The sequence below is a fragment of the Geospiza fortis genome, unplaced genomic scaffold (genome assembly GCF_000277835.1).
Source record: "Geospiza fortis unplaced genomic scaffold, GeoFor_1.0 scaffold732, whole genome shotgun sequence".
NCBI lineage: Eukaryota > Metazoa > Chordata > Aves > Passeriformes > Thraupidae > Geospiza > Geospiza fortis.
The window spans coordinates 495,169-511,479 of record NW_005054477.1 but is presented as its reverse complement, the minus strand read 5'-3'; the positions used below and the strand labels follow the sequence as shown (position 1 = coordinate 511,479).

At 38.2% G+C, this 16,311-nt stretch overlaps 1 protein-coding gene across 1 annotated transcript in view; it reads right to left on the bottom strand.

Moving 5' to 3' along the window:
• The window catches only part of SEMA3E (semaphorin 3E), a 130,661-nt gene extending 116,907 nt beyond the window's left edge, over positions 1-13,754 (bottom strand). The window contains exon 1 of the mRNA XM_005428281.2: positions 13,058-13,754. Coding sequence (XP_005428338.1) covers positions 13,058-13,172 — 115 coding nt within the window. The 5' untranslated portion in view covers positions 13,173-13,754. The remainder of the gene's footprint in view (positions 1-13,057) is intronic.
• Positions 13,755-16,311: the final 2,557 nt, after the last annotated feature.

Sequence of the window (16,311 nt, the reverse complement as noted above, 5' to 3'; positions counted from 1 at the left end):
AATACTCCATGTTCTCCTTAAAAAAGGAGAACAAAATCATTAGACAACTAATAAAATGAGCAGGCCAATTAACTGTCAATTAGCACATACAAACTAACTGGTCAACAAGCCCATGCAGAAAAAAATCATAGCTCTGCTGCTTTTGGCCCACCTAGAGAGCCAAATAAGTGTTTAATGAATAAAAAGAGTTGAAGAAATACTGCAGAAGGTTCCATGAGAGGGATATAGTTGCTATAAGGGAGACCTCAGTACTCGGGATACCCTTATACCTTCAATATGAAAACACTAGGGATGAGGAAAAGTGAGTATGACTTTTAAGAATTAAGTGATTTAGTAAAAAGTGAAGATATTTTAAAAGCTAATAAGAAAGAAAATAATGTCTCAGAGTACTTCAGTAGAGGAAAGAAAATACAAAAAAATAAAAACCAACCCAAGGCACATGTGATATAAGGACATGGGAGTATAGAATATATTTTTCATTTCCAAGTTTATCTTCTTTAATGATAGCCTGCTTTTGAGGCACGTTCATGTGCCTTATTGCCACTGTCACACTACTCAAAAGTATTTCAGTCTCATGAGATAAAACAATAGGTAGTTAGAAGGAAGTTTTAGTCTCCATGTAGGTTGTATAATTCTACTGGGAAGCAAATTATGAGGTTTAGCAAGACTTAAATATATCACGGGAGCTTGCTGAAAGTTTTCCATGAAAATTCAAATGAATCCAGATTGCTCAAATCTAATAAGTGATCATATATTATTGGTGATTGAATAAACGCAACAAAAAAACCTCTCAGTGAAATAAAAGGCTTTGGCTTTCCAAAAAATAAATAGCTTAATTATAACAATATTTCGTTTAAAGACAAGTTTCACAGGTACTGTAACTTCTATAAGCATCATCAGATCAGATCTCTGGATTTCACCATCCAAGATAGGCACCAGCTATCAGTTGTGAGGTCTTTATTTGGGTTCATCTTCTACATTTTCAGCAGGTGGGAAATCTTTTTAAGGATTCAAAATCAGTATCTGTTTAGGTTAGGAACTGATGGTTTAAAAGCAAGTCTTGTCCAATCAACAGCATTAAGATCAGCACAACTTTAAAATGCAATTATGGAACCTGCTCTCAGGATCTACCTCCACACTCTAGTGCTCTCAAAAGCATTTTTAAAAGTCTGTAAACAATTCTGTAGTGAGTAAGCAGCATCAGCACTGTTACAATTCCTGTGAAACCAGCTGCAGGATTCGAGATGCCAACAGAAATGTGCTCTCTCCCTGTGCTACTGTGATGTGTTTGCAACCATAATTATGGCGCTCAGGTGGATGCTGTAACAGCTAACCTCTGCCATCAAAATTAAAATGCCTGGCAAGAGCAGACCTTGAAGACTGAAGGACCAAACACTTACAAAGCAAAACCACTGAGACAAAATTCACGCAGAAATCAACACCCATAGAAACTTATCACCATGTTGTGCACAGCTGAATGCAGAGGCCAAAGCACTCCAACAAGGCTGAAGCCAGGCTGCAGTCCTGCATATGATCTATGACTAATTCAGAAATCTCTGGAGCACCTTTTCATCATAGGTTAGAAACCTACTTTCTGCACTTTAATTTATAGTATACACCATTTAAAATCTAAAACATGCTAAGACATGACAAGTTTAACTCTCAGATTTTCCCCATGGGTCCTGCAACACTCCCAGGCACTGGTATCAGATATCAGGAAATGTCAATATCTGTGTTACCTTTCAACAATCCCAAGGTAAAGCATTTCTATGCTGCTATCAAATTCACAGCACACTTCAGGAACTGTTTCACAAGAATGCACAAACACTAGTTATTCTTATTTTCAAATCTCCATGCTGCAATTTTTTTGCTTTGTTTTACTCTTAAATTAGAAGTACAAGGAGTTTTCAACAGCCCAGACATCTAATTTTACAGCTCAAGGATTTTAGTACTATTACACACTAAAGCAGCAAATGTGAAACCACAAAAAAAGAAAAAAAAATCTATTAGCCTGATATTATAAAGTAACTTGTTACATCTTCTAAGAAAGTAAGGGGTTGTTCCATGTCAAGAAAATTACAGACACCACATACAGCACTTGTAAAATTTATTCCACAATTCTAAATGACATGTAGCCACACATATTACAGTGCTCTATAAAAGCCTCAAAGAAGCATCTTCTGGAAATACCATTTTCCTTATGACAAGGGAGGACAGTAAGTTATAATTCTCAAGATTTTCCATAAGAGTTTAACTGAAGAATAAAATAGAAAGTGAAATTTTACACATAAATCAGAATTTTCAAAGTTTAAAGTTGCTTTGTAATGCCTGAGGTATGGGCAAAATAGAACAACTTTTGTCATTGATCTCAATGGGTCACACTACAGGGAGGGCCTCAAAGAATCCATGCCATAGATTTTGATCTTGCAAACAAACCCCAACTTAACTTTCTATCAAAGAAGCAATTTGTATAATTAAAAATACACACATAAGATCAAATACTTATAGAACCAAAGCTTCAGGATATAGTCTTAAAGGCCACTTTGTGTGCAGTGGAAATGACTTAGTTTGTATCTAACCTCCAGCAGTTTTTTACTGCTTCTTTGCTAAGGAGTAATTGAGCTATGGCAGACAGCTGTGAGTGGCTCATCTATTTCATACAAAAGTACATCAATTTAGTTTAAACTGTTCTGAAAGCTGCTTAACCTAAGCATGCCATGCTTAATCTAAATCAGCATATTGGGCATGGAAGCAGGTGCAGAGCACATCAGTCATTAATGTGGTCCAGAGACAATTGTGTCCAGCAGCTCTGGGAGCCACTTAGGTCAACTGCTCAGGTCACTCCTCAAATGACTACACCTCCATTCTCTTCTTCCAGACCATTATTAGATCAAAGACACACTACTTAGGAATAGTATCTTCACTTATAGTTCATCAAGGTAATCGTACTGCAGCTTGTAAACTTTGCACTAAGTCATTCTCAGACAAAGGGTTTTACCCTTGCATGTGTAACATGTAGACCTACCATCAGACATTCTTCCCAAATTCATCTTAGTTACTTTTATTGAAATGAAAGGACTCTGGCTTAAGCTGACCACTATTCCCGCTCTAAACTCAACAGAGACAGAAATACACCCCCAGGTGAAACTCAATGACCAAATGGACCACCTCTTTCAGAGAGTAAGGTCAGGAGCAAGCAATATCCTGACAACTTTGTAGTCACAAAAGTTTATGGGAGGTTTGCTATTGTAAATAGTGAAATAAGCTCTCTGTTCAACTTTTGTATTAATTATTCTGTTTTTGTAATAAAGGTTTCATACATTTAGCAGCAGAATTTAAGGACAGTATACTGCATTCAGAGCCATTGTTGAAGAAACACTCTTTACTGTAACTTTGACTTCGAAATGTGAAACATTTTTTTTACAAAAACTCAATTCTTCTAGAAATTAAATAACCCACTGCAGAGCTTGAGTGTTAAACCACAGAAGCTGCAGTCACTCAAGGAATACTATGGAATCAGTGAAGTGCTTGTGACTGTTTACAGCCTGGTTATGAGCTATAATAAGTGCTGAACCTGCTGAATACTTTAACACCTTCTCAGCAGTGTGTTTAGAAATGACTGCTATCCCAGCTGCTTGTGTAACCTGAAAATATGCAGGAGGACATGGCCATGCCTAAGATAAGCAGAGAAGAGAGAATAATGACTTAACTGCATGTAAACATGGGCACGTAAAGACAAGACATTTTCTCAGCAACAACATCAATAAGAACAAGATCTCCAAGACAGCTTATGTCTTTCTGGCCTCCCAGACAGCACATACTTTCAAGCTTTGCATCATACCATTCTCAATCAACTAGGATGAAATATTTCATATATAAAGGAATGGGTTTATTTTCCTTTACTCTTGGCTTTTACCACACACCCACAGGAGAGCACTTAGCTTAATCATAAATAAAGAGTTGCAGGGGCTCATGGAATTGAGCAACACTTGCTAACCTTTAGCTTTCTGGATGAAAAATGACCTTCAGTGATGACCCCAGTGAATAGTGCTATCTGGAATAGCTCCCTCACATCAAGAAACCTATTATTTTGCTATTATTAAGTTTTAGTAACACTGCTGGGAGAAACCATCTGTTAAAGGAGAAACAAGGTACTAACCCTTAGCTATGTGGGGTCTGTTGTTTTCTGCAATCAGTTTGAGGCACTTTTCATTCATTTTGTACCATTTCCTTTCACCAGTGTCAGGAAGATCAGAATAAGAAAAGACCAACATCCTTGTGATGTTTATTGCACATCAACAAATAAAGGATATATTTACAGCTGCATTCACCACTTTACTAGGCCTATTAAACAAATGTGTTGTAAGAAAGAGCTTATAAAGCAACCTTAGCAACAGTAAAATCCCCATTGTTTGACTCCCCACAGAAGCTTCAATTGCTTCACAGTATGAAGTCAGGAATCCTTTAGATGAAAATAAACACAGAAGTAGAAAACAGATACATTAAGGATGTGAAGAGGAGTTAAATCTTCTTTCACTGAATGCCTATCTTCCAAGCACTGGTCCCTTGGTTTAGAGAATTATTTTTTGGGGCGAAAAAATGACCCATCATCATGTTAGAGGAGTCTAGCACGGGTTGAGAATTTCTGTCTGCTTATAAACATATTTTTGGGGATTTAGAAAAAATAGAGAAGATAAACTGCAAATGCTGAACAAGCAGATCTCCTAAAACCTGAAATTCTTCATTACTGATGTAGTAAAAATCCTAGCAACATGATTTCACAAGGACCATAAACAACCTTTTTTCATATCTATTCCTGCCAAATCACAGTCTGAAGAGTACTGTATATTGCCTGTCATCAAATTCTTATAAATAACGAACATCTTTTGCTCAGGCCAAAGGGATAGGAGAAGCTGTCAGTGATATTTTTGTCTTTTCCCAATTTTTGGCTACTAGACATTTTTTTTGGTTGAGTTTAAGTTGGTTTTTTTTTTATATATTTTTCATTAATGAAATTTTTGGCCTTTAATTTTTTTTTGTATTTTCACGTTAAATATTAATAAAGATCCTTTGAACTGTATTGCAATAGATCCCATGAAGCAGACAAGTCTCATGCTTCTCATATAATCTTCCTTGACCAGAAAGTTTCCTTCACAATTAGGAACTTCTGATATGAAAATTCAAGCAAGAATGGTAATATAATTTTTGAATGTTACATGTATATGTAAAACTAGGCTTTGCCATTTGACCACTAGAAGATTTCTTTCACATTGACTTTGTCATGTGCAGAAGTTTACAAAACCAGTTTTTAATCCTTTCCTTGATACTAGAAGTCTAAATACCAAGAGGCGATCAGTAGCAGGCAGGTGAGTTACAGAGGGTGCTATGGCACTGTGCTTCCCCATGGAAAAGCAAAGACAGCACAATGGAGTATTGCTGGTTCCTGGTACACAGAATTGATTCTGTTCTTGTGGAGTTTACGAGGGAAAAGGTTGGCACTTCCGCAGGGCAAATGAAGTTTCAGTCTGAAACACAACACTGCATTCAGCAACAAATCTCAGATCATTACACGTAACTGGAGGACTCTTGTTGACTTTTAATAAGAGTTGAGCAGATTCTGATTGACAGAAGAGGCAATAAAGCATACCAGCTACTCTAGCGAGACAGGCTAGAAAGACATGACATAAACAACTGCCAATTCTCTGCTTTCACCTGAGACTAATAAAAAGTAATTTAAAGATGAGATTCAACTTTTATTTCATCAAAAATTATTCTGCAGCTACATGAGTGAATCAAGTTTTGCAGCTATTGGCTGCACACACCGGCTGGGTGTCATGCCAGGGCCAAGATGTTTGGCAGGCATCCCTTTGACAACTTTGTGGTTGCAGACCTCCTGTACATACTTGCACAGAAACTGTAAAAGGAACCTTTGACATGCCATTACATTCTGGAGGTCCTCTAAATTTCAGGTAAAATAAGAAGGGGTACACCAGAAGAGGAACAAAGATTCATCACTAAGATTATACATTCACCAAAAGCGGTGCAGCTGAACGGTGCATTTGGATGCTTGATTGTAATGTGCTGCAATTTACAAACCCTTTGAAGAGGTCTAGCATCAAAATGCCACAAAGGACCCCTGAGACAAGCCAGAGAAACCACTCCTTCTGTTTGTAACATTGTGTCTTTAAAACTGAAAAAAAAAAAAAACCACCAAACAAAATTTATCTAGAAATACTTTTGCCTGGGTGATTTTTATAAGTATGAAAATCATCACAAGGTAAGAAAAAACTGAATAAATAATGGTACAGTCCTGCTTTACATTGTTTTGAAAGGGAAAAAAAATAGTCTTTAGACTGCTATAAAACAGTTTGCCAAAGGGATGCAGCATGAGTGAAAGCATATCAATTTATAGCTTAAACTAAGAAGAAAATGCTTAGAGGAAAAGCACATTGAAGTCAGCTTTCAATTGAAGTCGCTAACAAGGAGAAATCTCTCTTCCAAAATAAGAATTTGTAGCCTTGAGGGTGATGAGAAGAACCAAGATCAAGGGAAAAATGGAATTTGTCAATGTGAGATAAACACATTGGTTTTAAAATTGTGATCTGAGAGAATCATGATGGTTTCATTTGTTTTAATATATACAGTAGGCTCAGTAGAGTCAGTTCCTCAAACAGAATCTTGGTGATGACAATTCAAATTTTTCACCAATTTAAAGATGGAGTTTATTTTAAAACTTCTGAAATATTGTTTCTTCAAAATTATGTAAGTCCTTTCTTAAGAGGAGTTTGAAATTATGGCTAAAGTACTACCTATCTTTATAATGCAATATTTTCATTCTTTTTCAACATGCTCTTTCATGCTTAATTCTGAATCCTTAACTGATTTAAATAAATGCCAAACATTAACTAACCAAGACAAAACATTTTAAATAGTATACTCAAGAGGGCTTTTTTCCCTGTAAAACAAAGATTGTTATCTTTATTCCTACAGGCTATGAATTTCTTCAAGAAATGATGATTTTTGTAATTACACTGTCTGCATGCTATAACTTCATCACATTTGCCTGGCTACAAGAAGAAAATCAGGGCAAGAGTTTAAATAATATATAAATTTCCATTGCACACTTTCAGTATATATACTGATCAAAAGTTTCTCAAAAGGCCTGACACAGATGCTCACCCTTGCACACCATCCTGTAAATCATGTAATTAACATTAATCCTGTTTTCATTTAAGCAAAATATAACGCTGGCTTTCAGTGAAATAATGATGAGTACGATATCTGATGAAGAGTTTAAAATAGCAGATGGTGTTATCACTTTGAAAGCAGGGAGTTAGCTGCAGAGAAGCGGCAACATGCAGGATATTCTGATCTTGCACCTTCAGATAGTTCTTTAAAGCAGGAACAGGAAAGTGATTGATGTTAAGCTGCAAACCGTCTGCTCCTTGCATCCCTGGCGTGGCACTTATCGCCTCAGAGCTCTGCTACAGCAATACTTACAGCAGCCTTTGTCAACAAAACGCAGCTATGAAAGGAACTAGCATAAATTCTCTGCCAAAAAATTCCTGTCTCAGTGAGCAAGGCACCCTAAGATTACTTGTAAGCACTCCAGAACTTCCTAGCAGTCACCCTTTGTGATATGGATAGATAATAAACCTAAATGTTGTTCTAAATGTTGGTAGACAATCGGTTGCCTATCCAGTGGGAGGTGCAAAAGCTTTCCTCTCTGCCTCATAAGTGGCCTAGAGATGCTTGTGCATCTTTGCCTAAGATATTTCTAAGCTGACATTGAGTTCTATGTGGCCTCAAGAATTATAAAATATTACTTGTCATGTGTTTTTTCCAAACACTCGTAATTCTGGTTATCAGCTCTTATACCAAAGCACATTTATGTGTGGAGCCATAATAAAAAACATTAGTTTCAAAACCTTTGGAATTTTACTGCTCTTTAATTCAATGTAAGAAATACAAAAACTTCAATCTGTTGTATACACACACACACATATTTTACAGATATATATATACATATATATATATGTATATATATGTGTGTGTGCGGGTGTGAATACATATACTGTATCCTCTACTTTTTTGTACATAGACCTCTCTGGACTATATATAAACAAAGACCACAAGTCGGTTCCTTATCTTGGTACAAAGTCAAGGTGATTTATATCAAGCATGAATTAACATCTTATTGAATTTGAACTTGCTTTGGTAGGAAAACTGCTCTTTCCTAATCGTTTAAAACCAGTGAAAGCTGTTAGAAATAGAAAACATTTTCATGTATGAAATTGAACCAGTCATGATTCAGCTCTGGGTTATGTGTCTAGTCTTTAATTAGAGTTGAGCATGATTTAAGTGACCAGGTGATTACTAATTGAAAATACTATACTTTTATGAAACATATTTGCCTACTTTAGAACTCGGAAATGACGGTCTGCATTTTTGTTACTCAATGCAGTCGTTAGCCCCTGAATAAATTTTACTGCCCTCTAGCTAGAGAACAGAGTAAGATATCATGGATAAATATGGTGAAACTCTTAGTCTTAATTACAATAAATTCTAAATTGCAAATATCAGGAAAGTTAAAGTAGGTGTGCTGAAACTGCAGCTCCTGCAAATGGCAATGAAACATATTTTCTGCTGTTACAGACCTCAGCAGCCCTCCAGGATGACTAGTCAGCCCTAAAAAAACTAAATTCTTCTACATTAAATGTTTTATATTACACATTTTACATATTAAAATCCAGCTATGAAGGTGGAGAGTATCAGTTTTTGTCTACAACATTTCATCTCTCCCTTCCTTAGCAGTATGTTACTATTTGAAATATTTGTGCTGGAGAATACATTTTTTTAACCCAGATGATTTCCTTCTAAGTTCAGTCTGCTCCTTCTGCCTGCTGCAGCTTGACTCTACTGTAGAAAGTTGCAAGCAGCTCCAACAGGTAAACAAGACATATTTCAAAGGGTAAGGCAGGCACAGTTGGTTCTTACCCGCACTTTTTCCAGACAAGAGCAGTGTCCAGTGCATAGCTGCACAACCTGAGGTCAGGTAATGCCAAAACCCCTCAAGTCACTCAAGAGAATGTAGTGGGTACAACAGAAAACAGATCTCTCAAGATGTGCAAATTGCTGCACGTAACTGCACCAGACCCCACTGCGGCAACAGAACTGTACAGACCACTCTAAAGGCTCAACATCTCATTTTCATACTGTATTACCTTTGTTCTTTACCATAATTATGAACTAGGAAAAAAAAACATCCCAAACCAATTAGAAATACAAATGAAACCATGCATAATGCTTGACTTAGACAATTATGTCCTTCATGTGCCTTTCAGGCCCACATGCTTCCAGTGTAGCTCTGTTAGGCTTATAAAAATATATCCCTCCTGTCCTCTAGAAACCCAATCCATTTCAATCTGTAATGTAAATAGTTTCTTTTAAACGCACAGTGTGTGCTGATTTCACCTTAATTATATATTTCCCATTGCGAGAACTCAAACTGTGGGACACTGGGAAAGAATTTAACCAGCAGCCTATAAAGAACAGGGGCTGAAGCTTGGCTTCCATTAACACCTCATTAGCCAGAGTCTGTACTGTATGTAAAATGAGCTAATGATTTTTAAATGAAGTTGTCAACCTATAACTTAATAATGCAGAAATCTATTTCTCTGTAATATTAGCAAGCTATAACACATGTTTATCTCTACAAATCAACATGTAGCTATCGGAGTACGCAGATCTTGGTTGGTCATCTTCAAACACTGATCTTTAGTGCAATCATAACGCTAATACCACAAGTGGTACTGATTGCAATATAAATTTCCTAATGGACACAAGATGATGGTTTGAGGAAAACAACTTCAAGTTCTGGATATAAACCTATCTCAACTTACGAAAAGTGAAGTTAGAACCATAAAATGACTGCTAGGTGGTTATGGGATCAAGTCACATCTGATAAAAAAAATGGCAAGATTCACATTTGAGCTTACTGTGAATTGAGACCATCACCTGCCTTAGCAAAAATCACCATTACAGTTTGCATTGACTTGACAGGTTTAACAGTAGTTCATGAATGCAGGACTTTCACTGACTCCCACTGAAGCAGAGTAAATGGCCATGGAGTCAAACAGGGGTTGCACAATATATCCCTTAATTGGCAGGGGGATTGTGGTATTCCTATCCATCAGGCGACCCCTCTGCAAGGGTTAGGACCTGATCTTGTTGCTGTGGGTTTGGAGACATGTGCACTGCAGGTGAAGGTCTGGTTTGCTGGGAGAGCAAAAGGTTCCCATTCACTGTCAGGCCACCACCTCACTTTCACTGAGCACCACTTTAAAAGGGATTTAAAGAGATAATTTGTGAATTTATAAAAATCAGAGGAGACTCTTTCTAATTCATGCAAGTGTTCTCTTGACTCTAAGGAAACAAGACTTTAAAATGGACTGGTTTTAAATATTCTTCCGTAACAACAAAAACAAAAAAACCAAAACAAAAAAAAAAAATCTGATGTCCATAACCTCATCATACTCATCATAGAAGCTCTTAACATTCCAGTCAGCACTGACCTATCTTGCAAGGGCCTGAATCCCAGCCTGAATCCCAATTAGCCACCAACATCTGCAGTTCCAAAGGGAGGCAGTCAGCAGGCCTGCTGACCTCCATGTTGCAGGGTCTTTGCAGTGAAATTTTTTATCTGAGGCTGCAGCTACTCCACACTGAAAATTTGCACATATGGGCTTCATCCTCTGTGCCACAACAGCAACTCACAGGACAGGCTGAAGCACCTTCATACAGAGGGTGCACAACCACCTCTTTGTAACTTCTCCCGCCTCTCTGGTACCCACAGCAGGCTTTCTCTGGAGCAAATGCAATTCAGATGAGGGTCCCTCCTGCTGCTCCTGTTTGATTAGTGAGGACAGCAGTGACATTTGCTCATTGTCTTCGTGCTTGGTCGCTACATTCTTCTGGCTGGGAGGGCTGCAGTAGCTGTTCCCGGGGTGGCAGGCAGGTATGCCATTTCCAACCCTTGCCTGGGGACATGTGGTCAGGCACTCCCTGGCTGCAACACTGCTTGTAAAATCAGTCTCATTTCCTAAGGATGAAAAATGTGATAGGGTATTGTACAAGGTGAAACATGACATGGTGATGCGTGTGACCATGGTAGGGAATTTATGAGGCCAGATCTTTCTGTGTTGTTGGATCTGAGGGAACTGCCATCAAGCAGGTAAGGATCAGCCCTCTGTGATAAATTGATGTTTTAAGATCTCTTTGAAGATATCAGAGTTATGATGTGTTATGGCCAAATTACTGGCTCACTGCTGAAAAGAGAAGTAGTATGCAGTGCAATGTACACTAGTTCCAACCATTGGAAAGCAATTACTACTACAAGTGAGCAGGGAAGCAGTTAATAGTCACAGCACCATAGTGGGTAGCTTGCCAAAATTTTCAGCTAAGCCAAAGTCCTGAACCAACATAACACTTGGTCTATTTGTCTCATTTACTGTGCTTTTCTCATCCCCCTTACCCCATCAGAAGCAAACAAATGTCAGTAACAATTAGAGCCCTAGCAGTTACATCTAGAAATAAATCAATATTCAAATGCACATTTTCAACGGTAAGAGATGTGAAAGGATTATACAATCAGCATTTGGCACTCATTCCTACTGTACTCTGAACCATAGGTTAAAAGTGGTTTATATGTTAAAAGGGGTCATATAATTTATTTCATTCAGAACAATTACTTGTTTACTTACAAGACAGCTTTCCATGAAAAATACTTCTTTCTCTAAAACATTTCATAGCCCTATAAAAGCAAGCCCCATTTCTTATAGCTTCCTAGCAAGACTTTCAGACCAATTATCCTATTCAGCTTCTCCCTTCCTTATAATTGGTAATTTAGCTTGCTATATAAAACACAATTAAACCTTGTTAGGAGTAAAGCTGTATACACATGGATCTCTAGATGCTGCTAATTCTTAAAATTTAGCCATTCCTAAAATAGGTATTCTAACACACTTCACACTGATGCAGCTTTGTTATCACTTGCATAACCATTGAAATGTTCTTGAGTGAATTGGAATTTGCTCATTCCCAACTATGTCAGAAAAAAAGCATTTTGTTTTCATCTGTGCCTAAGAGGTAATGTCCAAACATTACTGATTGGCCAATCATCACTTTATCTTGCACAATTACATTTCTTTCTCCTACTGCAATGACCATCCCTCATACCTGTCTAAGTATATAATCTACAAATGTATGCCCTGCTGCAGAGGGGCACTGAAATGCCGTGGCTGTGCCAGGTATCATATATATACAGGATTAAACCCAAATCATAGGGAAGAGTTTAAATCACATGCAATCCAACACAGAGACACTGAAGGAGCTAAGGAAGAAAGGTTCAGCCTTCAGGTAGCTGAGACTTAAATAATTTTAAGCAAAAATAAAATTTCTAAGTATTCCATATAAATATGTCAGAAAAAATAACATTTTTCCTTTGGGTAACTCAGTTAAACAGCAAGCAGACTTACATTGGCAGGTACTCATTTTAATTATAGTGTGATGACACTTGCTAGTTTAGAAAATGAATCATGGTTGCACAGGAATTCAGTCCTTTTGCCTTAGCTATATTTGTAGACAGATAGAATTCTAAAAGTGAAACAGACATTTAATTGTTCAAGGGTTACATGATGAACATTTATTCAGCAGTAATTTCAGGTTATCTTCTCCATTTCTTTCCCTCTTAATAAGAGACCTGACAGCCTTCTTACAGCCTGGAGAGTAAGAGAGAATGACAAGCAAATCTAACACACTTTCAGGTAGAAGAATATTTCAGTAGTCTAAAATCATCACTGCAAGCACCTTAAGTCTTCCAAAATTCAGCAAACTTAATCTAAGGTGCAGTTTAGCACAAGGAAACAATTCACAAGATTTCTGAACAGGACCAGTTTACTCTATCAAAGGACCATAATTTAATCCTGATGCAATGTATTCAGTGAAGGCAATGAACTTGCACAGTACAAAGTCTTTAAACTCTGACACACTGACCTACCTTTATGTGACAGACGTAACCTCGGCTGCCTCGTATCTGCTGCGTGACATCCAGCCGGTAGCTCCAGCAACAAGCCATACAGCGCCAGCATTAGAAGGTCCTGAGCAGATGCCATCCTGCCCAAGATAAATTTCTTGCTCTCTTCACTGAACTGCTGCTGTTTGTTTGTTGTTTTGCTGGGGTGTTTTTAAGGCTCCAACTTCCACTTTGCCAGCGCAGTTAGATCTCTGTCTCTCTCTTTGGTCAGTTTGTGGGGTGTCTCTGTGGGAAATTCAACGTTCATCAGAGCAGCACACAGCCTCAGCTAGCCATTCGTCAAGCTGTGCAAATGTCATGTAAAAATATTCCCTCCCTAGGACAATTGTTTATAAAGTGCAAGGACATTCCAAGGCGTTACTCTGCAGTGTTGTGTCTTGAGCTGTCTTTAGTAACTCTGCCAGTGGATTCAGGAAGAAGCTGTATTTTCAGTCCCTCCTGCAAGGCAATTCATTCAGAGAAGGAGGGAGGGAGAGGGAAAAAAAAAAAAAAAAAACACGGAAAAAAGGAGGAAGCACCCTCCTCCTTGGTGCTCCTCAGAACTCAGCCCCTTGCTCTGACTTGCCAAACAGCTAGTTTTAATTCACCTTTCACCTTTGCTAATTAAAAACAAGAAGTGCCATTCCCTCCTGGAGTTGCAGGATCCACCCAGCGGGAAGCCGGGCTGTCAGGCTGCTGTATTCACTGGGAAAGTTCAGGGAGGGTTTAGGCAATGCACAGTCCTGGCTGCTTCTAGGAAGCGTTTTAATCCACGTGCTGTGCACTGATTCCTCAATTGCTTTGTGGTTTCACGTTGTAAAACGCCAGGAGAAGGGTCAGAATTCCTCCTGTCCCTCCCTTTCAAAAAGTCATTTCAGCTTTTGTTCCCAGCTCAGATTTGAGAAGGATCAACCCTTGCATTAACCATTTAAGTACATTATCACTTAGTGTCGTTAAACAGCATGCTCCTAAGTGGATCAGGGTAAAAAGAGTCTAGCTGTATACACTTTCTCACTTTAAAGAGAAAGGATCTGCTTTTTACATTTTTTCCCCCTCCTATGTGCTTTACACAGTAGCTTCTCCCCTTTACATTTTAAATGTCTCTGAGTCTGGAACCTGAAGTCATCTATATATATCAGTAAAATTACTTATCTGAATAGATGCCTGTAGGATTGGGCAGTATTTAAAAAAATATAAAAGCCTGATCAAAGCACTGTGATGATTAACAGCATCAGATTTGAAAGTGCCAAGCAGCTACCTCTTACACTGCTAACAAGTATCAGAAAACTTCATCTCTTTTTTGCATGTGTGACTTAAAATATACCCATGGCAAGAACTAGGTTTTTATACATCAAAACTACAGATGTCTGGAATACATTAATTAAGGAATAAAGTTCTCTGTAATTAAAATCTCATGCATATAATCATTTAGGATTATGCAAGGTGCATTTTAGACATTAACAATTGCACTATTTTAATAGGATGAAGCATTAAAGTCATGTTAAGTCTTTATACTTCTCATTGTTTTTTACAGAAAAAGAATCACAAAGAAAGGAAAATGAAAACTAATATATGCATTTGACAATAATGCACTCAAACAAAATTGGTAGTCAACCAGAGATAATAATATCTGGAGAGAAAGATTTAATAAGACATGTCTGTATGCCAGCAAACTGAAAAGAACCCAGAACAATAATATAATGAAATGCTAATAAATGTAATAGCAGGATACATGAATGGGAGAGGACAGATCTGTTCAAGAAGAATAAAATATGTGAACTACTAGGACAGAGAAAAAAAATGCAGCTGTGGTGAAAGGACAGAAGTAAATCCTCAGAATGCCCAAGGACTCCTGGAGGCTGCTGTATAATCAGGAGCAGGGAGCAGGTCATGTCTACCTGAGGGATCTCCAGGAGCAGGTCATGTACACATCCCTGGGCTTGCTTTGAATCAGCTGGAAGCTGTGCCAGCAGCACTTGAACCTCGGGAGCACCAGCTAAATCACACACAACTCTTTGCTCCAATTCTTGCGCACAATTGCGGGTTGCAGTGGATTTTATGCTGATGTGCCAGCTGTCTGGGAGTAGCTCAGCATGAGAACTGGGGATATTGTCAGTGGAGAAGGCAATGCAGGCTCTGCCTGCAAGCACAGCCCTCAGCAGGGATGAGTTTGTATCCACCTGATGGGATTGTTATTGCTGGCACCTTTCTGTGCTGCTGAGGCACACAGGTGTTCTGCCTTTGGGCATTAAGAGCTGCTGTAAAGCAGCATGATCTGGTGCCTGTTAAGGTTAGTGAAGACTCCCCTTTGGTTGTGGTACTGTGAGTTCTTATTGAAATATTTGCACTTTTCCTGAAAGAGAAAAAAAAAAAAAAGAAAACTGAAACCAACCCACAAACATACAATTACGACATTTCTCAAAGACTCATTCTCTGTCATCATAAGCTTACAAAATGTAAACATTTCTGGTTCTGAGGTAGTCCAAATGGAATTCTTTTCTTTGAAAGATCTTGTTGTGGAAAATAAAATTTAATACTTTTTTCTTATTTATGATATGTAGTTTCAAAAAGTACACAAAAATCCAAATGTGAGCTCACACTATGAAAGCTAAAACCATATTCAGTGAGTAAAGCAGATATTAGTGCAATATATCAAATCTTGTCACTCTCTGGAACTCCTCTCCAAGCTACTATATGGTGTTATTTATTACTTTTCCTGGGCTTCAGCTGGCATCTGAGATGCTCAACAGACTGAATAGGTACACTTTAGTTATCCTGAGATGGTACCAAAAAGATTAGTGTGGCAAATCCAAAACAATTTCCCCAACATTAAATTTCTGTTTTCATTTTCCAGCAGGGGAAAGGGAGCTGGAGGAGGGAGCACAAGGGAGCTGCTAGAAGCTATGTGGGCCTTTTTTTGTGTTTAGATAAGATGTGGGGTGTAGCAGGTCTATTCAAACAAATACATGCATACAAATAAGGGCAATTCCCCCACCAACCTGAGCTTGCATGCACTCACTTGCATTTCCAGCCCCACATATCCCAGCCATTACACAACTCCTTGGCTCTCTACGAACACAACGTGACCCAGGGCTGGAGCTCCAGAGGAGTCAGAAATACCCAAACAAGCTGATTTTCATATTTGTGCCCAAGGACAAAGCTTTTTTGTCTGAAATCTGATTCTCAAGGAGGGTGGGCTGCGTGGGTGCCTCAGGCTCCTTCCCTGCCTGCAGAGGGAA